Source organism: Pleurodeles waltl, chromosome 4_2 (genome assembly GCF_031143425.1).
Source record: "Pleurodeles waltl isolate 20211129_DDA chromosome 4_2, aPleWal1.hap1.20221129, whole genome shotgun sequence".
Taxonomy (NCBI): domain Eukaryota; kingdom Metazoa; phylum Chordata; class Amphibia; order Caudata; family Salamandridae; genus Pleurodeles; species Pleurodeles waltl.
The window spans coordinates 769,844,443-769,867,098 of NC_090443.1; the positions used below are offsets into that span (position 1 = coordinate 769,844,443).

At 44.1% G+C, this 22,656-nt stretch overlaps 1 protein-coding gene across 1 annotated transcript in view; it reads right to left on the reverse strand.

Moving 5' to 3' along the window:
- Positions 1-793: 793 nt before the first annotated feature.
- ACADM (acyl-CoA dehydrogenase medium chain) overlaps positions 794-22,656 on the reverse strand; it is a 258,751-nt gene continuing 236,888 nt past the window's right edge. Inside the window, exon 12 of the mRNA XM_069232418.1 lies at positions 794-1,094. Coding sequence (XP_069088519.1) covers positions 1,023-1,094 — 72 coding nt within the window. The 3' untranslated portion in view covers positions 794-1,022. The remainder of the gene's footprint in view (positions 1,095-22,656) is intronic.

Genomic DNA, 22,656 nt, shown 5'->3' on the forward strand with positions numbered 1-22,656 from the left:
GAATCGACCCAATCCTCCTCTCACTATAAAGGTACTTAATTATGGAGGTACCTCCCACTGCCCACTGTTCCAAAGCGTAAGCTGGTTCAGTCTGGGGGCTATACCGCAAGTCATTTTTGATCAGCAGATGGGAGGCAGCGTAGATAGATCTCAGATACGCTGCAACAATTCCTCTGCAATATGTGGACTGAAAGCTTGTCTGAAGGGCCATACACGTTGCACCCCTACCAACAGAAATCCCCTCAGATCCTCAATCTGACTGAACCAGGATGTGTGAATGGCTTAGGTGTAGTTTTGAAGTTGACAGAGTAGTCGAGGTAGGGATATCATTTTAAAAATCGCTGATCTGCCCAACAGTGAAAGCCTGCATCTCCTCTAATTCTTGACAGTGCGGGGCAAGGTTATGGGACCACGACAGGCCAGGGTCAGGAGAGACATTGACAACTCCCCCCCCCCCCCCCCCCCCCCCCAATATATGTGAAGCCTCCTGTGGCCAGAGTCAATCCCGAGGCCCACCTCAAGTCGCCGGCACCACCTCCCACTGGGAACACTCATGATTTTGCTGTATTTAAATACAGCCCAGAAATTTCACCAAGTATCTGCATAATCTGCAGGATACAGTCATGAGGCCGTGGGGTCTGTGAGGAAGAAAAGGACATAGTCGGCATATAAAGATATTCTAACCAACAACATTGCTGTCCATTGGAAGCCCTGCACCTGAGCACCTACTTGATATGGCGAGTTTTTAATGTTATTTTGCCCACACACTCACAAAACCAAAAGTCAATGGTGGTAAAGTCTTAAGAATTTATTGTACATTTATGTATGCTACAGTACATTAACAACTAATCCAGGCACACTGAAATCATTTTAATAAAATTAAATTAACATTGGTATAAATTGAATATTTGCATAAAGTACATATATGGCTTTTTTGCTATCAAAGTGTTGTTAATACATTCAATTGACATTTCTGAGTGCACGCCTCATTTATAATTATGGTAATCCGATAAAGACTTCAATTAAACCTTAAACTTGGCAAAGTGCTCACGGGCAATGACTAATCTTTGGATTTGAGCGGTGCCTTCATAGATCTAAAAGAAATTATAAATAACAATGTTAATGGAACAAACATCTATATAAAACTAATACTGAGAATTTAAAAATCATACAAAACCAAAATTTTGCTTTGTTTCTTGAGAACACTTTACATAGTTGAGAATCCCTACACAAAATACATCGATTAGTACTTCTAGATACTATCATTCAGACATATTTCAAAAGCCAAAAAAAAAATACCTTGTATACCAAGTTAAGCAAGCTAAGCATGGGATCTGCAAATCTCACATTATTCTTCTGCTTAGACATGTATGAGTAGAGGATGGTAAATAATAACTTACTTGCCATCGTAAATTTATTTTTGATGAATGCTCTATATAAATGTAGATTCATCAGTTTGCGAATCCCTCCAGGTGTGAGGCTGAAGGTGGAAAATCTTGCAATAGATCCTGCTTGATAACAGGTTGTATTATTGACCTCCACTGAGAGAGACTGTCCTGCCTTCAGACATGATCACACTGAGTAATGTGAAGATGCCAATCCTGCATGCTGACGTCACTTTATCATTAGACCTTCGTGGCGAAGGACGGCTAGCTTAGCTAACAGAATTGATCATTCAGGAGGTGTGCAACAGCTAATTTGGGACTTTATTAATACCCTAAAGTCCATTCCGCAGAACTGAGAGGGACGCAGTGAAGAACCTGAAAGAGCATTATAGAGGGATGCTTCCAACTACAGATTTAGACCCTTTGAATTGATACCAAGTTTAAGTCCACTACAAGCAACCTTTGCTTTTTTGGAATGAGCCCAAAAGTCATCTGAAGGATTTTTTTTGGCCAGGGCATAATAGATTGATGTAGAAGACTATCCATTCATTGAAATGACATTTTTGGACCTACTTTAATTTCTTCGCACCAGCAAACCAAACAAGTTGTTGATCATCCACTGGGTATTACTCAGTCCCATCAACATAGAAATTAAAGCCACACCGTGAATCCAACCAGTGTTGCCTCTCCACCTTTTTAGGCAGAAGACGCAGAGACACACAAAAGACACAAAAAATTTTTTGAAGCGTGGTGGACTCCTCAACATGAAAAGGTGTCCTCAATTTTAGGAGAAAGGATGCACACATCTTAAGTCAGGGGAAAAGGTTATTAAGCTGATGTAACACACGTTGAAGGCAATGAAAAAAACTGTCTTCATAGTCAAGAGTCTTAGAGTACAAATATGAAGAGGCATGAAAGGAGCATATTCCAAGAACGTTAGACACCAAATTGGGGTTCCGCTAATATCATAATGAAAGGGGCAAGGTAAAACATATGTGAAATCCCTTTCAGAAAATGCATCAAAATGGGTGATTTGAATGAAGACTGATCAAGCAATCTAAAGAGGGTTAATGAGTAATTACTAATTCTCACAGCAAAGCCAGGCTAGGCCTAAGGTAATACAAACAAAAGCACATCAGACAATCTAGCCTGTAGGTGGTGAATTTGCTTCTCACATCAGGCCAGCGGCCTGAATAAACGGATTTGGGGGAAGAGCAGCTAGGAGGCAAACCAGTAACCCCCTCTGACAATTGATTAGGTTTCTCAGTTGGCTGTGCTCAATCTCTATGCATGAAGGTGTAGATTTTGAAGGTTCAATTGCATCACCCTACCTTGCTGCCGAGACAACAGGTCTTACCAAAGAGGAAGTCAAAGTGGTGGACAGATGCTCAGGGCCAACTGGTCAGAGTATGAGGGCCACCAGAATCAGCTGTGCTCCGGCCTGCCTTTCTGCAGGACCCACAAGATTAGAGGGTAAGACATACAGGGATGCAGAGTCCCACCTACAGCAGAAAATGTCTGGTAGAGACCCTCAAGTAGGAAGTTCCAGAGCGCAAAAGGCTGGGCAATTAATATTTTTGGAAATAGCAACTAGGTCAAACAAGGGTACGATCTATTGGGAAAAGATACAGAGTGCCACCTCCTGATACAGACACCACACATGATTGGTAAGGTAATGTCTGCTGAGCTAATATGCCCTCATGTCGATACATCCCACTAAGTTGATAACTATCAGAGAAAACCCCTTGAAGTGCAGCCATCACCAAAGCCTCAGATCCTTGAAGTAGAAGACCTCACTTCACTTTGCTTGTTGCAATACCACATGGCAGTCAACCTGTCCCTCATGGAAGGCATAAAGGCTTTTAGAGCCAGCCAGATGACCAACAGCTCCAAACGATTTACATGGTGATGTTGTGCATCTGAGGCAAGAGACTGCTGATCTCCACAAATTCTAGGTCACCTTCTCAGCCCAGAGATGTGACATCTTTCACCAAAGTCAGGTCTGGAGGGGCAAAGAAAACAGTTTGCTGCATATAAAACCGACATCCATCAGCAACCACCTAAGGTCACATGGCACTTCGTCAGAGATGCAGATTCTGTCCAAAAGACAGGCCAATTACTGGGCTGGCTACAGCTGCAGATTATATTGAAGATCCCACATATACAAAAGAACATGAGGTACCAGCAGCAAGATGCTTGATGCCAAAACCTCCAGCAGCCTCGAAAACATCAAGGCTGGAACAAATGCACTCACCTCATACATCAGGATCAGAGCTTGAAGTGGAGGTGCTTCCTGTGATACTGGTGCATGAAAGTTCACATCATGCAGGTTTAAATACACCACACAGACATCAGTATTCACGGCTCACAAACCTGAGCAAGGGTCAGAATTTTGAACTCTTTCTTGAAAAAATGTTTAAGAGTTTAACCTTTGATAGGTTCATAGCCCCCAGTTCTTTATGGGGATCAGAAAGTACTAGAAAGCCCAGGCCTCATTTCACCTCTGGTACCAGTGCCACTGTCCCTTTGGTGAGCAAAATCATCACTTTTTGTAACAGAATTGAGGCACTATCAATCAATGTCAGAGTAAACTGAAGTAAGATGAATCCAAAAGTGTAATGCTGCAACCTACTGGATTAATTTGAAAGACTGATTTGTGTTATGTGATGGAGCACGAGTATGTAGACTATGTTGGGTTCTCCCACCCACTGGTCACCACATTACATAGGAAGGTAAACTGAAGAGGTTTGATAGTGATACTAAGAGTATAGTAGCACGAGGAGTGTTTCTGCTGTTGGGCTAGATCCTTGGAACTTTCCCAAACTTTGCCTCCCGGCGAACAGGCAAAAGTAACCTCAGTAAGCAGGCTGTAGCTATGTGGTGTTAAATTATTCCAAGGCTGTACCAGCCTTCTCACTAAAACACGTAGACCTATCAAACAGTTTGTTGGTTTTGGAAGCCAGTATGTATCACACACAATACAACCAGGCATGTCTTTTAAAATACACCTACACCTATATCACAGACAAAGGAATTTGTAGCATCCAATCCAGTAAAATACAATTTGGAGAATCTTAACCATCATTTACTGTCCGAACGAGAGTGCTGCATAGGTCCTCTGGTAAGTCTGGCAACACCTCTTGAATTCTGTCTCAAAAGGCACGAGTGTAATGACTCACGAGACAAACTGCATAATGCCAAACTATCTGAAGAAAAGACTTGATTGCCCACAGCATCAATTTTTGATTTAACGGTCAGGAAATAGGAAAGGAATTCAGGTTTGCTTTGCTCATTGAGGCCGGCACCATAAAGCTCTCCAGGGTGAATGTTGTGTCAAATATTTTGACCACCTTGAACTGGCCTGTGATGCCTTGCATTGGCAAGGATCTTCGCTGGAGGTAAAAATGGCTTTTACCAGTCAGCCAGGACAATGTAAGTCAGAACCCTGTTGACAGACAAGAAGGACTCGGAGGTAGATGATCCAGGTTGCATATTTCTATGGGGAGGTTAACCTTCGTCTTCACACTGGGAGGTGGGAATTTGGGACTTCCAGCGCTCTCAGTACAACAACTGCAAAGGAGGCACTTTACTCCACAAGAGAGCTCAACAGAGAATACAAATAGACTCCGGAGAGGTACCCAAGACACTGGCATTTTACAAATCTATATGTAGACTAGCCTTTGTGTAATGAGGTGAAAGCAAATTATCTGTGCCCTTCTCGTTGCGTGAAACATAATTGGCGGGTCTTGAACAGCATCTTAATCCAACACAAACATTTCTCATCTGGATGTTTGCTGCCAAGGTAGGGGATCTAGAGGATGATATTCCCTCCTGTTTGAGAGCACCTGTACATAGCGGAAGCTATCATGCCACTTGAGCTTTCTCCTTGAATTATCCTTTCACTTGTCTTTTCATTTCCCTCCGGAAGGACCTTACATGAGAAGCCTGGACCAGGCAGGGTGGAGTCTCAACGGAAGAGAGGGCACCATCTGCAGGCATGCAGGAGCTGTTTAAAGGATTTTCGATTCAGTCTGGAGCCTGGGGAAATTCACAAGAGTGAAGAGTCTTCGATTAGGAGTATTCATCAGAAACAAGGGTTTAAAAAAAAAAAAAAAAACTGACAGTCTGTACCCCTTTCTTGGTTTCCACAGAGCTGTGATTGGAATAATCTGCTAGTGCACAGGAATGAATGGTTATTCACAACCAACTTGGGAATGCTGAAAATTGAGGTGGAGTGGCTTTATCAGTGGTCACGTCCCTTTCGATCTTGATTTAATGAAGGTGAATGGGGCCACATCAATGAATAGATGGTTTAGCTTAAATTATTTAACCTGCCAATATTTACATTGTCATTGGAATCAGCAACAGAGTACATATACTATAAGCAAATGTGACACCATCCCACCCCCACCTTGTTTTAATGAGAGTAAGATTAACATCTAAACATTGGATTATTTGAAATCATGATAGGAAGAATGATCTGCCACTGTGGAATCAAATTTATCAAATTTACGTCTCTAATTTCACAAAGACCCCAATGGAATGTCTTTAACCTCACGCAGCATTTCTAGAGAACCTTTACAGTTGCCGAGAAAAACAGTAACACTAGGAGACATGCACTGACAAAGCCAACTGTTTTGGCTTTTGTATTGTGAATTGGTTTATTAACAGCAGTGCAATCCTCCATTAAACGAGCATTTGCAATGCAATGGGTCTTAAGTTTACTCAAGTTATATTTATTAGCGTTGTAAACTCCTAACCGGACTTTTCTTGCCACAAACTGAAAAGTAAAACAGTTTCACATAAGTGAGCCGACGGCCACCAATAGTGCAAAGCAAACAAAAGGAAACAGAAGTTCCCTTGCAGTGAAATATCTCGGCAAAAGTGCAATTATCTATGTAAAAGGGTCGATGTCCTGCAAAGTGCTCTACTACTGCCCAGCGAGATCGCGCTGCGTATGAAATAAAAAGAAAAAAAATTGTAGAAACCATACGGAAAACATGGAGCCTCGTATGTTTTCAGTAGTTGGCCAGGGAACTTGAGGCGGGCTAAACACCGGAAAAGGCAAGATACATGCATGCCTTTCACTAATTCACACGCATACGTCAAAAGGCAGTGTAGACAGTTTTTTAATGGGTTTCCTTTAATAGTAAATCCGTTCCAGGACTGGCAGCTATGCATGTGCATTTGCTCATATGTCACTGGCAACTAGCTCTGGCAAAACAAATAGGTTGGTCTTTCAAAACTGAGACCTATTGGATTTGCAAACGCTTGTTTTGTAATTGCATGAACCCCGTACTTTTTTTCTCTCTTAAACATTAACTAAGCACTAACCATGTGAAATAATTTGTTTTAATGTAAACTCCCACATTTAAACTAATACATCTCTTCCCTTTCTCACCAGATTGTTTAAATTACGCGTTTAGGGGGGCTAACTTCAGAGGAGGCAGGGCTGCGAGAAATCTACTTTACATAGAGCTATTTTCCCGAGCCCAATCGAGAAGGAGCACTGTCCTTCGATGCGCTTTGACATTCACGGGCATCCAGTAATATAAAGTTTACAAAAACAGCTAAAATCATTGTTAAGAATATATAACAGACTCCAAACAGTCTGTTGTACAGTTGAAAATGAAATCGCTTTAATTTGCTTGAACCCATATTATTGTAAGTATACAACACGTCGAACGCTACGCTCGACCTAAAAATGACAAGTAATACCTTCATTAAATATGCTCCATGATTCGCTTTTATTGCCACTTAATTTGGTCCTCCCCTGCCGCATAATTCCTGTGGGCCTGGTTACACCTTGAATGCGCCACACTGATGGCACAAGAAAGTAGCACCGTTTTACGACTCCTCATTCTGTGATTTCCAGATCATTACTTTCAAGTTGGACTTCCCGTGATGTGACATAAGTTTGTTTGCCAAGATATTGGCTTGTTCCTTTGTAAGTCACGTGGATAAATTTGTCACTGTCCATTACTTAAAGCGTGTCAGAGAAGTCGGATTTCCGACCAGTGTTTGGAAGGTGTGCTTTCAGCCCGTCCACACTGGCAGGGAAAATTCGGGGCAGGAACCAACCGAGGCCACGCCTCTTTCAAAGAAACTCCCGTCCCTGACGTCAAAGAGCTGTGATCATACAGGCTGGCTTACTGACACTCTTTGTGTTCTTTCTGCTGCAGGTTTGCTCAAACGGCGATCACATTTTCATTATTTTCATTAGTTTCTAAGTACATGCACCTCCCATACCATGCTAAACACGCTCGTGGAGGTAAAGCAAAGTCAGCTTTACACATACATAGTGAGGGAGGAAAATAAGGTCTTGCAGGGCCATTAGTTCGTCCCTTTAGTAATTAACATCAATAAAAATAACCCGTGTTTGTTGTTATGCAAAGTAGGAAGAGTATGTTAGCCTGAAAATGGCCTACTGCAAAACAATGGAGCCGGAGATTTCAATCAACTGGTGCTTAAACTGTATGGATTCCACTGGTGCCCTCTTGTGGCTGAGACGAAAATACTTCTGCGATGTCAAATTACATGCTTTCCGTGCATTTTCAGTACAAGATGGAATGTTATCCATGAAACCCATTTGAGTATAAGAAAGGAAAACTTTCCTAGTTTTAGAAAGGCACTTCAGCGGAGCAGAAGGTCAGATCATGTTTAGATTCAAAAGAACGTTGTAAACTCCTAACCGGACTTTTCTTGCCACATATACAGAAAGGAAAAAAAACTAGCGTGATCGCGCTATGCAAAACCCAGCGCCATGACACTGAGATTGAAAACCAAAAAACCGAGGCATGGACAGAATATTGCAGCAAAATCTTTTGAGGCCCTGCACCAGTATACGAACATTTAGTCCAGCTGAAACAAAATTACAGGATGTGTGTAGGAGGGTGGCAGACCTGTCACCTCAAACCAAATACTCACCGTGTGAGGCAGGGGCAAGGCTTTGGAGGGGTCGGAGCTGCTTCAAGGGACCCCTTAAAGAGGCAATGCCAGTTATAGCCTTGAGGGGGCCAGAACTGCTCTCTCAGTGTTTTATGTTCGTTTTTGTGCCTGTTTCACATTTTTTACAGTGTATTTAGTTTTTGTAAATAAATTGCAAGTTGCATTTTCGCTGTATTTAAATGCAGACTTGTGGGATCATACTCATACAAACATCGCGCTTTCAGTCACTAATCAGCATGGCTCCCTTGAAGCAGCTCCGATCAGAGCACAGCAGGTGGTCTTTTATGGTTAGGTCAGAGGCAACGGGGAAATTAAAGTTCTCCATTCCAAGCCAAACATGCGAGCTGAGATAAATGTGGGGGACTGGAAAACCCCCTCTGTGCTGGGAGGAGGGACTAAACACACACCCACTATGTAACACCAACAGGCAAATTCTTAAGAAAAAAAAGTCCCCTACAGACGAGATAACAAGCATTTGCAATGCAACGGGTCTCGCGTTTGCTCATGTTAGAGCCGATAGCGTTGTAAACTCCTAACCCGACTTTTCACCTATCGGCAAAAGTGCATTTATGTAAGTAACCCGAAAAAGTGCAATTAACTATGTAAAGCGCTCGACTTCTGCCAAGCGAAATTGCGCTAGTAAAATAGTGAAAAAGTAGTCCACAAGCCGGACAGAAAACAGCGAGCCTCGCATGTTTTCTGTACTTGGTCGATGCGCTCGAGGAGGGCTAGCCACCGGAAAAGGCATGATGTATGCATGCCTTCGACTAATAAAAGCAAGCAGATTTTATTAGGCAAGCCCAAGAACCAATGAAAAACACTGACGTGATGTCGACAGGGCTCCGAGCCCTTTTCTAAACACGAATGCGTCTCGCTGCGATACGCATGCACGAGCACATGCAACGCAGGCTCGACCCTAAATAAACAGGACATAGCATAATAAGACAGTACTTTGTGCTGCTCCCAAAGAGAAAAAGGCAGGACAAAGAGGCAGAACTGACCACTAGCGAGCAAGGATTTTTGAAGGACACTGGAACCAACAAATGAAATTGCTGGAATTCGCTTGAAGCCACATTATAAGTATACTTGAAGTATATAACAAGCCGAACGCTCGACCTAAAAAAATAAAAATACAACACAAGCTCAGTAGTAATATGTACCACACACAAGCAGTTGTTGGACACGCTTTACTCAGTATGTGTACATATACGTATTTTTAAACTTGCCTATCTGTTCAAGAAGCTGATAGGATGATAATTAAAGTACTTTTTGTGGCAAAAATGACAAAAAAAGCAACAACAAAAAATTGGGCTCGATCCTACGATGAAGTACAAGTTTATTCTGACCAACTGAAAACAATATGAAAATGCTCTGCCTCCCATGGCATTTCGCGAATAGAAGGCACTTCAAGAATAAATCCAGAACAACACCTGAGATTCCACAGAGGCAAGTACTTATGTATTTTTGACTGCATGAAGACTGGGCGATTTTTATGTTTGGCCATGTGACAAATGGAAAAAAATGCTTTCATTCATGCAGTCACTCAGCACCTCAATGGTTAGAAGTCCCTCACCACTACACTTCCAATAGGTATGTTGGGGAGATTACTCCCATGTCCAGGCAAGATGGCAGTCTGCTCAAAACTGCATACAACCGGACAGGTGGTATAAAAGACAGCTGCAGGCCAGGTGAACAAAGTCAACAAAATGAAACAAGTAAAACAAACACTGGCAAAGCCAAAAGGTCGGCCATCGGCCGCCAGCCATTTGGCTTTGTGAATGCTTCTTTTGTCATGGCTTTTACAAACCTTTATTGTTGGGGAAGCTGCTGAACCCTCATCAATCAAAAGGACACACTGCCATTGGACTCCTTAGCACTTAAGTGAACAATTTTGCGTTCAGATATACTTTTTGGGAAAGGGCAGAATGCTGTCACATTGAGCTAGCCAATGGCTGAAGTGTACGGAATCATTATCCCATGCTGCATGCTACTTTGGGTGAAAGAAAAATTTGAATGTCAATGATGGATGTGGAGAGATGGCTGAAAGAGTCTATAAGTATATTATGAACAGATTTTTTGTAAAAATCAAAAGGTCTTGGCTAACAACAGACCTAAAAATCAAAAAACAGAAGTGAAGATAAAAATAGTGCTTCCTTATGGGACACATGCACATTCTAAGGTGTTCCCATCCTCAAAATTCTGTTGGCTCATACCAACAGTGATGGACAGCACTCTTTACCCAATGCTTAAAGTCAGGTGAACCGGAGTAGCCAATGGCTGAAATAGGCTGTCCAAAAGCTCCTTTTCTGTATATTATATATTAAATAACATTTATATACAAGTTTTGTGTTGTGGTATGTGTTGAGTGATGGCATTAGGCTCCTGCCAGACAGCTAAAGTAGTCTGTAGGAGAGGCAGAAACTGCACTGTATGATCTTAAAGAAAAGCACATTCTGACAAGTCCTTATGTTAGAAATCAATGCAGCTGTTTCCAACAGGAAATTGAGATGTAAATGGGCACCAAGGTTTCATGTACCTTGGATTGTAAAGCTAAAGTTCTTTTGAAATTTCTCTTTTAAACTTTCAAAGATGAGTTATGTAGAACTGCAGGATAGATTTGCCCTGTTTTATGCAGAAGGACAAAAGTCTGGTGGAACAGCTAAAAGGTTGGTTTCATTAAAATTGGTTCTGATGGTCTTTAACTAGTTTGGGCAATTCCTCTATTGAATGCTTTATCAAATTATCATCCAAATACCTTGCTCCCCATTCGTGAAAGGCCACTGGAAAATGTGTGGCAAAGAGGATAATCAATTTTGTGACTATACATAATCTCAGATTTCTATCAACGCTGTAGAGATAGAAGTTCAATTAGGGCTCAATCTGTTCGCCGCATAATGAATAGTGGAGGTCTTTGATTTTTATTTCATGGGATTTGTCAGGGGCTTTTGATACAAATGACCAAACTTAGGACTAAATGGCCTTCAAGGATCAAGGTGCATGCCAGTTTTCTTTACGACCACTTTGTAGTTGGGTAGGCAAGCAGGTCAAATCATGAACATTTAGTAGCATGTTGCAAGTACAAATATAGAGAACCCCATTAGGAAGTAGGTGTTGACAGCGCAGTCTCCACCAACTGTCACACAAAGAATCTAGGCATGGCAACAGATGCCATAACAGAAGCATGAATCACACACCACTTGATCAGGGCACAAAAATTCTTGAGTGAAAGTAAAGGGAAATCAGCCCAGCCCAGATCATAATGGTTCTATTTGAAGATAAAAGTTCCTGATTTGAGGCATCTTATGTGGCTCTCACTCAATTATACGACTTCCCCACCTGGGAATACAGTGGACAATTAAAAGCAACCATTCCTATCTCGCTTTTTGTTTTACTGAATCCAGCTCCTTCATCTATATGAGAGGTTGTGCTTTTTGTCAGACCAGCTCTGGTTTAATAAAGCTATCCAGCATGGTCCAGCTCATATGTCTTTTTGGTGAAGTCTCCGGGGCCCAACCCAGACTGTACACCCTGCCTATAATCCATCATATAAAGAACACTGTCCCAACTCATCAGCTTCACTTCCTTTGAATTAGTGGTATGGGCAGTGCTTTTTCAAGTAGATCTCCCCTAAGGTTATGTAAGATTTCATAGAAAAAGTATTGTATGGATTACTGTTACTGAGAACCATTTCACCTAAAGTGTTTAATGGAAATTTGCAGGGTGAATGGGATTTCACAGTTGCAGGTCTTTCTGTCAAACATTTTTATCAGAGGTAATTATTTCAGTGCTTTACATAAGGGTATGTTATTTCAGAATTATATCTTTTACACTGTCAAGCAATTACTTTAGATGCTTTAAATTAGCTGAACCATTCCCACTCCTAAAAACCATCCCATCCGGACCACCCCATACCCCCCTGAACATCATCAATCCAAGCCTTCTAAAAAAACTTGTCACCATGCCTAAATCACACCCTTAGCGGATCCCTAAACTCCATTCCAACCCTTAAATGCCTTTCTCTAGACTCAACTCATCCCTGAACCCTCAAAATCCGTCACCATACCTGAATTACACCCATCCCTGACCCTTAAAATTCCACCTATCCCTGAACCCTAAAATCCCTTAATCTCATAAACTCCACCCATCTCTGAACCATTAAATCCTCTCATCACCTCTAAACTTCTCCATCTCTGAACCTTTAAAAAAAAAACCTTACCACACCTAAGCACCATCCATCCCTGACCTCTAAAAACCCTCAAACCTCCAATCACCCTTTTCAGATCCCTAAAACCTCAACACCCCTAAATACCATCCATACAGACCTCTTAAAATCTGTCACCACCCTAATCTTAACTCAATCCTGAACCCTAAAACATTTTTAGACCATTAACCACACCCATCCCTGGCCCCCTAAATCACCTCACCATTCCTGAACTGGACACACATCACGCTGCTAATACTTTGCTATCTGACCATCTTGGGGACAATCACTTCACTCCTAAAAGCTACCTTCTTTTTTCATGCAAATAAGATCTGCAGCTAGGAAAAATCTTCATATCACACCTATGCAGAAAGACCTTTGTGCTTTAATTAGGCATCCTGCCAGGGAGCGTATGCCATGACAACCACTACTGTGTTAGAGGCCGTAAGTTGGCCATGGTATGTGCAGACGTGGGTCCCTTGCTTACTCTGACACTTGATTCAAGCTGGTCTGGCTGATGAGGGGATGATACCCCGAAACCGGTCCCAGAATGCTCGTTTCCAACCCAGGAAGGACCTGACCTGGCCGTTCGGGCTTGACGGTTCTCATGGGGAACAGGTTCAAGACTGATTTGCATATGGCTGGGGTGGCATTGTGCTCAAAAGAACGATGCAGCTTATGCAGGACACACCTTTATCAGAAGTGCTAGAGCAGGTGCTTTTATTTAACATTTGGACTGTAAGTAACAGTTTTCAACATATACATTTCGTCTTTAACCTGTTTTTGTTATTTATGCTGGCATCATTCATTCAAGTAACTTCTGTTTGAAGTACTGTGTCCTAAAATGAACTTAAAAGATTAGTTATTGTTCTTCAATAATTATTACTTTTTCTTTACTCAAACTTATTTTACTGTATTTGTAGTATACTATCTCTAACACGGCCTCGATTTTCCTAATAAAAAACCTTTTGCCCGGTTTGGTGACAACACAAAGTGAGCAGTTTGGGAACTTTAACCAATATACTTAACCAGCAGAGTTATGTTACAATGGACTTTTGGGCCTATTTACTGAGGCTTAACAAGTGCCTACTGTGCCTTGAACAATTAGAGGTGCAGGTAAAACATAGCACTTTAATCACCCTCTGATAGGTTTCTGAACATCTCCCAACCAGTACAAAAATGCGACTATTTAGCTTATAGAATCCAATGGTTTTTATCACTTTATCCCTTATTTTGGGTTCCTAGCAAAACTGATCATACTGATTTTTTTTAAAGAAAGTAGTTAAGTTTTGCCACGTCTTTATGTAAATATAATGTCAAGCTCCTACACCAAGATGTCTTGTGTCCAGTTCACGGTGCTTCAGAGCATGGATGGGGCCGATTTACTCAGGTGCTGCCGCTACTGCCTTCTTACTTGGTCATTTCTTCTTAATTCCTAAACCACACGATGCCTGCATGGCAGGCACATCAGAATCCTTCAGCTATTTATACATAGTCATTATTGTATGAATATTGGCCAAACAATATATGTTTGATGATTTTCAGAAAAAGGCCATATAAAGAACGTTGTCTGCTGCAGACTTACATGTTGTACGTTATGTCGTCATTTCTTGTTCCGCTAAGGATGCTGTACGTTTCTGCCTTAAAATTTCTATTGGACACTGGCTCAAGTTAAGGGTAGAGTCAAGTACTGGCAAGAAGTTCTGATCAGTATCCCAGGGGGAGGTTGTTGCCAACCATTAGTGTTCCAGGGTCACCGTACTACTGCACTTCACTATGCTAACCAAATTACTCACTTTGAACACTTGAGTAAGGCAAGCAAAACCTTACTCTTGGAGGCCGTAGGGGTTAGCATATCTGATGCTGAATAACACTGTAAGGAACATTCAATAACGTTGATATCCACCTTGCTTTATTTAATGTCTAATGCATAACATCAAATAATGCAACTTATTCACAGGCCATTCCCTCAGAGGACTTAAAATACGATTATAAAAAAAAAAAAACAGAAATAGCTTGCACCTCGTGGAGCGCAGATATGAACTAAGTGCTTTAAACCTTCAGCTCACTATGCAATACGTTTTTACGATACAAGTCTGTTACATTACCAGCAGCACTTGGGTGGACTAGAAGATCTTCGCAATTAATCCTATTAATCTTTTTTGTTTTGATCTTTCCCTGCAAGAGATTCAGATTTGTTCTGTGGATACCGCTGGTTGCTCTAGAGCAAAACCCTGTAATAGCCCAAGCCATAGCTCCAGGTTGGACGAACCCTCAGCTGACATGTTTTCAGCGCTCTAAAATCAAGTCTTAAACAAACTGAGGCCCAAAACCTCACTGCCCAAACACAAGGAACCCTGTCCTGAGAAAATCATTGGTGCAGAGATAAGTCAAAGAAGACACATAATCTAGTCCTGGTTAGTTCACAGGAGACACAGTGGCCCAAAAGAGTAGTTGGAAGTTGATTGAGCATGCTTCTAACATAATTGTATACACCAGACAATCCGAGGGGCTTGTTTAGACACGATCTAGCATTCCCTTTGTGAGGTTATACAAAGGTGACAAAGATCTGGGGGATGATTTTCAGAACGCCTTACCTTGCCCAATCTTGTATCCAATAGCTCTTCATGCATCCGTGTACACACACCGTTCAACGCAAGACTGGATTTTTAAAGTAAGCAGAACATGAACGGTCTGATTAAACATGAGAAATAGATAAACATCCGAAAATGCTTGCTTAGTTTGCGTATGTCGCACAACCAGATCTTTGTGTATTTGCAATTAAAGGTCCAGTGGAAATGGTGCTAGCAACACAATAGCCCTGAATAACGAAGTAATGTAACCGAGGATAGCATTCTGTGAGAAGTTACAGGTTTAGCGGAGATCTACTCAATGTAATCCAACATTAAATCCAATAACGGGGCCGCTACAGAACACTGTAGTACAGAACACTGTAGAGGAAGTCTCCTCAGTCTTTCCATGAACCTTTTAACTAGGTGCCATTTTCCAGTTTTGTGAATAAGCTGCGATGGCTGCTAAATGTGGGCGCACTTATGTGCAAGCGAACACCGTTTGCTTTTAACAGACATTTCCTCTTGAAAAGGCGGCTGAGAGGAGCTGACCCTCCTGGCAGGCACAGTACAACGAATTGTCCTCTGAAATCCAGATGTGCAAGAAAACCAAAACACGAGTGTCTTTCAGGATATGTTAACGGTGTTGTAGGACATGCTGCTAACAGGATTTAACAACTTAAAGTCCGAAATTGCTAAATTCAATGATCCACATATGACAACTTTCAACGGCGGCTCAGGAGTTTGCATGAGAGGGGCAGTTTCCTGTGTGGTGCCACAGACATTTCCACAAGGATGCCTTGCCCAGACTGCAGCAGCGACAAGTCATTGACGCTAGCGACTGGCACATTTTCCTCAACCCGCAACACAGTATTGGCTGGTAAAAGGCATAACCCAACTATCCAAGGGCAATCCGCTCACTCGCCCCGTTTAAAGGTACATTATACACAGACACATAATCTCTGCCTGTTTATTTTCTCTTATGACCGTAGACCTTAGCCAGGGATCCGCCATGCTTAATGCAACCCTTTACAAAACTTGACGTTTGTGCATTTTTCAGATCTTTATGTAGCACCGGGTGAGATCATTGTTCTACTTCTGGCACGTGCTCTGCTCATATGTGAAGGTGTTTTGTTAAATCCAAATACCACATTTCCTGGAAAATTGAGACTTCCCTCCACCTTGTTTCAGTGGCACGTCAGCCCTTCAGTATCCTAACCACCTCGCTTCGTGCACACAGTTAGGCCTCGCAGTGCTGATCCCACTGCCCCGTTCCCAGGACATTTACAGATCACTGTCCCTGCAGGCTAGGATATAACATCTTTGACGGCCACCTATGGGCCTCAGTGTGCGAATTCTGCCCTTGGAGCGGTTTGTGTATTTTCACAATTAGTAACATTAAATGCTCGCTGGACACGTGTCTGTCACAGTTGTTTTGAGTCTTTAGGGGATCATGCATAAGGTCTGCACTCAAGAAAACCAACTATTTGGAAACAAATACTTTTTTTTTGTTTTAACTTTATTTATTGCTTTTGTATACTATACATAAAACACAGTCTGACTCCCTATTTGTGTTGCCATTCAGAGGACATACGGCACCGCTTAATCTGTGAAAATCCCAGTGCTTTAAATGGGCCGGTACTGTCCCGTACTGAGTACCGGCACTTTTTCATCTTGAGAGGGAGAGTACCAGCAGTTCAAGAAAAATGTAATACTTTTAATGGAGAGTACCAGCACTTCTCAGAAACAAGCAGGTACTCTGGTACAAAGTACTTGCACTTCTATATAGGGTCAAACCAGCGTTGCATGCGCTTGAGTTTCACTAGCGAGACACTTTAGGGATTAATAAGGGCTCGGAGCCCCGTCCAAGTGACGTCAGTGTCTTTCATTGGTTCGTGGGCTTGCCTGTTAAAATCGGCTTGATTTCATTAATGGAAGGCATGCATACGTCATGTCTTTTCCGGTCGTTAGCCCTCCTCGAGCGCACTGACCAAGTACAGAAAACATAAGAGGCTCGCTGTTTTCCATTTGGTTTGTGGACTACTTTTTCTCTATTTTCGCAAAGCGATCTCGCTTGGCAGAAGTCAAGCGCTTTGCGTAATATCGACCCTGTTACAGTTAATCACACTTTTTCCGGTTCCGTACATGGTTTATGTCGCAAGAAAAGTCCGGTTAGGAGCTTACAATGCTATTAGCTCTAACACGAGCAAACGCGAGACCCGTTGCATTGTAAATGCTTGTTTTCCATTTCAAGCACTGTCCAAGGTATTTCACCACCCAGAGATCCTACCACTGCAGGATCACACTTAAACAAATGTGACATCATGAAGTATTGCATGACACCCTAAGCTGTAGGAATGGCCTGGAATAGTTTTACATTTTTTAATACATTGCATTGCTAAATACTCGTTCTGTGCTTAAAAAAATAGGTTGAGATCGCCACCATGTGGTGTACTCTCAAACAAGTGCGGGCGTTTAAAAATGAGTGCCGGTGACGAGCACAAATCAAGCACTGGCATATGATCTTGCATCCTGGGCTCGACAGAGCCTTTTTTGGGCTTCAGTGAGACTACGTTGCATACAGTTAGTTCTTGCATGGTCTGGCAGCAAAGGTATGATGCACAACCATCGCCCCCATAGTCTGCAACACAATCAACTCCTCTTTCGACTCCGCCACCTACCCAGACCCCTGGAAACACGCGGAAATTACAGCTCTCCCTTTCCCCGCCAAGGTTGCAGAGAAATTAGTCAATGCCCGCCTATCCCACTTCCTCGAAGCAAACAACACTCTTGACCCCTCACAATCCGGGTTCCGCAAAAACGACAGCACGAAAACCGCCCTCATCGCATGCACTGACGACATCAGGACCAAAGTCGACAAAGGCAAGACCATCGCACTCATCCTCCTAAACCTTTCCGCAGCCTTTGACACCGTCTACCACCACAGGCTCCGCACACGCCTCCACAACATAGGAATTCGCCACAAAGCCTTAGACTGGCTCACCTCCTTCCTCACCGACCGGACCCAGAGAGTCCGCCTTCCACCCTTCCACTCCAACACTTCCAAGATCACCTGTGGAGTCCCCCAAGGGTCCTCCCTCAGCCCCACACTCTTCAACATCTACATGATCCCTCTAGCCAACATCCTCTGAGCACACAGAATCCCTATCCTCTCCTATGCAGATGACACCCAACTCATCCTCTCCCTCACCCGCAACCCCACCACCGCCAAAACCAACCTACACGCCGCTCTCCTCGACACCGCCAACTGGATGACCACTAACCATCTCAAGCTCAACTCAAACAAAACAGAGATCATCATCTTTGGCCACAACAAAACCACATGGGATGACTCCTGGTGGCCCACCGCCCTAGGCCCCACACCCACCCCCGCAAACCACGTACGCAACCTCGGCATCATCCTTGACACCTCCCTCTCCATGACACAGCAAATCAATGCTCTAACCTCCTCCTGCTTCCACACACTCCGCACTCTAAAAAAAAAATCCTTCAAATGGATTCCCCCGGAAACCAGAAAGACAGTCACCCACGCACTCATCAGCAGCAGACTGGACTACAGTAACGCCCTCTACGCCGGCACCACATTCAAACTCCAGAGAATCCAGAACACAGCCACACGCCTCGTCCTGGGCCTCCCCCGCCACAAACGAATCTCCCCACACCTCAAATCCCTTCACTGGCTCCCCATAGACAAGAGAATCACTTTCAAGATCCTCATCCACGCACACAAATCCCTCCACAACACCGGCCCATCCTACCTCAACGAAAGAGTTAACTTCCACACTCCCACACGCAACCTCTGATCAGCCGACCTTGCCCTAGCCACAGTCCCCCGCATCCAACGCACCACCACAGGAGGCAGGTCTTTCTCCTACTTCGCCCCCAAAACCTGGAACTCCCTCCCCACCGACCTTCACAAAACCAAAGACCTCCTGGTTTTCAGAAAGAACCTCAGGACATGGTTGTTCGATCTGTAACCCTCCCTGCCCCCTCACCCCTAATTCCCCCCCCCCAGAGTGCCTTGAGACCCTCACGGGTGAGTAGCGCGCTATACAAATTTTTTGATTGATTGAAGGTTGATATCTCAAACTGCAGGTTGTAAAAAGAACGGTTTTAAGATCCTTGTATAGAAGCTCTTTTACAGAAAGGCTGTTACCTCCTAAAGAAACCATGTGCTGTTTGAGTGTTGGTTTTTCTTGGCAAGTGATATTTTGGTTGTATCAAACTCTACGCACTTGCTGTATATGCCACTGTCCTAATGACTCATCCATGAAATATAGAAAAAAACTCAATTTTTTGCCTGATAGGTGAGGAGAATGCATGCCACATCATGGTTTGCTGGTGGCTCTTCCTCTTTCCGGGACGCCTATTATAGAAAAGAACACTGCCACCCTCTTTTTAGGCTCCACAATGCTGCCATCAAATCTACTGCATGTAGTTCTGATGCTCCAAAAAGCGTTATTCTTTGATTTTCCACTGGGCATGTTACATGTACCCTGTGAAAAGGTGACCTTATGCACAAGTTTTCTTAAATTTGTAATTAAGTGAAGCAGATTGTATCTGTCTTCCATCTTCTCCCACTGGAGTTCGACATATCTGCTTAAAAGAGACTGAAGTTGCAGGCTCAATTTCCACCTTCATTCCAGTGGCCTCTAATTTTTGCTATGTTATGCTTTTCTAAGGGTGATTTATCCGTAATGAAAAAGGTTACCTTTGGTAACGCATTATCTAGTAGAGACTATGGGCCTCATTATGACCCTGGCGGGCGGCGGAAGCCGCCCGCCAGGATCCCGCCCTCCAAATTACCGCGCCGCGGTCAAAAGACCGCGGCGGGTATTACGAGTTTTCCCCTGGGCTGGCGGGCGGTTCCAGTAAAACCGCCCGCCAGCCCAGGGGAAAACGACCTTCCCACGAGGATGCCGGCTCGTAATCGAGCCGGCGGAGTGGGAAGGTGCGACGGGTGCAGTGGCACCCGTCGCGTATTTCAGTGTCTGCAAGGCAGACACTGAAATACTTTTCGGGGCCCTCTTACGGGGGCCCCTGCCGTGCCCATGCCCTTGGCATGGGCACGGCAGGGGCCCCGCGACCCCCCCTACCGCCATCCTGTTCATGGCGGCTTTCCCGCCATGAACTGGATGGCGGTAGGGGGGGTCAGAATCCTCATGGCTGCGGAGCGCGCTCCGCAGCCATGGAGGATTCCAAAGAGCAGCGGAAAGTCAGCGGGAGACCGCTGACTTTCCGCTTCTGACCGCGGCTGAACCGCCGCGGTCAGAATGCTCATTGGAGCACCGCCAGCCTGTTGGCGGTGCTCCCGTGGTCGGTGGCCCTGGCGGCCACCGGCCGCCAGGGTCAGAATGACCCTCTATGTCTAGCTACAGATTACTTACCTTTGATTTTCCCCAGGCGTCCAACTGGATCCGAAAAACATTTGCTTGAGCAATACCCCTACTCGCGCCGTCGGATGGCTCTCTGGTTTCGCGTTGTGTCATCCTTGGTGCCGGATGGGACATCGCGGTCACCTACATGGGCACCAAACATGGGCATGGACGTCAGTTACTTTTTTCATTACTTTCCACGCCAGGAGCGCAGAGCCATGGAATGAACTGATGATTGTGTGTCCAATCTAGGGCCCTGAAAGGGATCACCCTGACCTAAGCAAATGAGCCCGCAGAGCGGGAAGGCATGGGTGGGTCTAAGGAATATGCAGCTAGATATAGTCTCCACGAAATGATGCAATTCTGCAGGTAAGTAACTTATTCATCTGATAGACGTCTAGCTGCATATTCCTTACCTTTGAATAGACACCCAAGGCATATCCTCCTGATGGTGGGCTGCGGACAAATTTCCTACAGTAGGATGTCCTGCTGGACCGAGCTGCCAAAATGCCCGTCTCTGCGGACCCAACTGTCTAGGCAGTAGTGTTTAGCAAACATGCAGTGATGCCCACCTTAATGTCTGACAAATATCCAGGACTGTAACACCGTGTGCTAATGCCGTGGTTGAAGCTTTACCCCTGGTGGAATAGGCCCTCGAACCTTCGGGAGGCTGCTTCTTGGCCAGTGCAGAGCAGATTTTTATACAGAGAATGACCCAGCGTGAAATGGTCCATTTCTGTACTGTCCGACCTTTATTTGCTCCCACATATAACACAAAGAGTTGGTCGCCCACCCGGAACTCTTTTGTGCAGTCAAAGTAGAATGACAATGCTCTTTTTGGGTCCAGCTGGAGGAGTCGCTCCTCTTCCTTAGAAGAATGTGGGGGAGCAAAGAAGGTGGGCAGGGTGAGTCATTCCCAAATGAAATGGGATCACCAATTTTGGGAGAAGAAAGGCACAGGTGTGAAGCAACATTTTACCAGGAAACACAGATATGGAGGCTTGGATGACAAGGCCTGCAGCTCACTGCCCCTCCGGGCAGATGATTTTGCCATGAGAAAGGCTGTTTTGATGGTGAGCAGCCGGAGTAGAAAGATATGAAGTGGATCAAACGGAGAACACATCAGAAATGTAAGATCCAAATGCAGGTCCCACAGAGGCATAATGAAGGGGGAAACATATGTTCAAACCCTTAAAGAAACCTATTTACAATAGGGGACTCAAACAAAGAGGGTTGGTCAGCCAGCCGCAGAAAAGCAGACAGATAGCCCTTCAGAGTGCCCAGAGAAGAACCCTATTGTGCAAGGGACAGAATGAAAATGAGAACATCAGAGAGAAAAGCAGAAAGAGGATCTAAAGACTTCTCTGCTCAGTACTTTACAAATCTTTGCTCTTAGCAGGTGTAAGTTATTTTTGTTGAGGAATGCCTGGCTGCCAAAATAACATTAGACTTCGTAAGGAAGGTTGAAGGCTGTCAACTGTTGCCGCTCAATATCCATGCATAAAGGCACAGAGTTGACAGGTTTGGGTGGAGAACCCTCCCCTGCTTCTATGACAGAAGGTCCTCCTGAAGGGGCAGCCTTATCGGAGGATCGATGCTCATTTTCAGAAGCTTGGGATAACACACTCTTCATGCCCAGTCTGGAGTCACAAGGATAACTTGGGCCTGGTCGTTCTTGATCTGCTTGAGAACTCTGGGCAGAACTGGTATGGGTAGAAAGGTGTACAGGATGCCTGAACTCCAATTGTTAGGAAAAGTGTTGCAGAGCGATTGCTGCCTTGGAACCTCCAATACACAACATGCTGACGCTGTGCGTTCTCTTCGGAAGTGAACATATCTAACCAAGACTCTCCCCATTGTTAAAAGATTCCTTGCACCACCTCCAAATTAAAGATGTCATTCATGATCCACTAGGCATCGATGGCTTCATCAGTCTGTCCTGGCGTTCAGAGAACCTGCCAGGTATTGAACCACCGGGGTTATGCCTTGCTGTTCCAGCCATGTCCAGAGCTGCAGGACCTCCTGACAAGGGGTCCACGACCCCACCCAGCTTGCTGCAATACCACATGGCGGTGGTGTGGTCCGTGAACAGCCGCACCAACTTCCCCTTGACAGAAGGAAGAAATGCTTCCAATGCTAATCGGATCGCCCAGAGC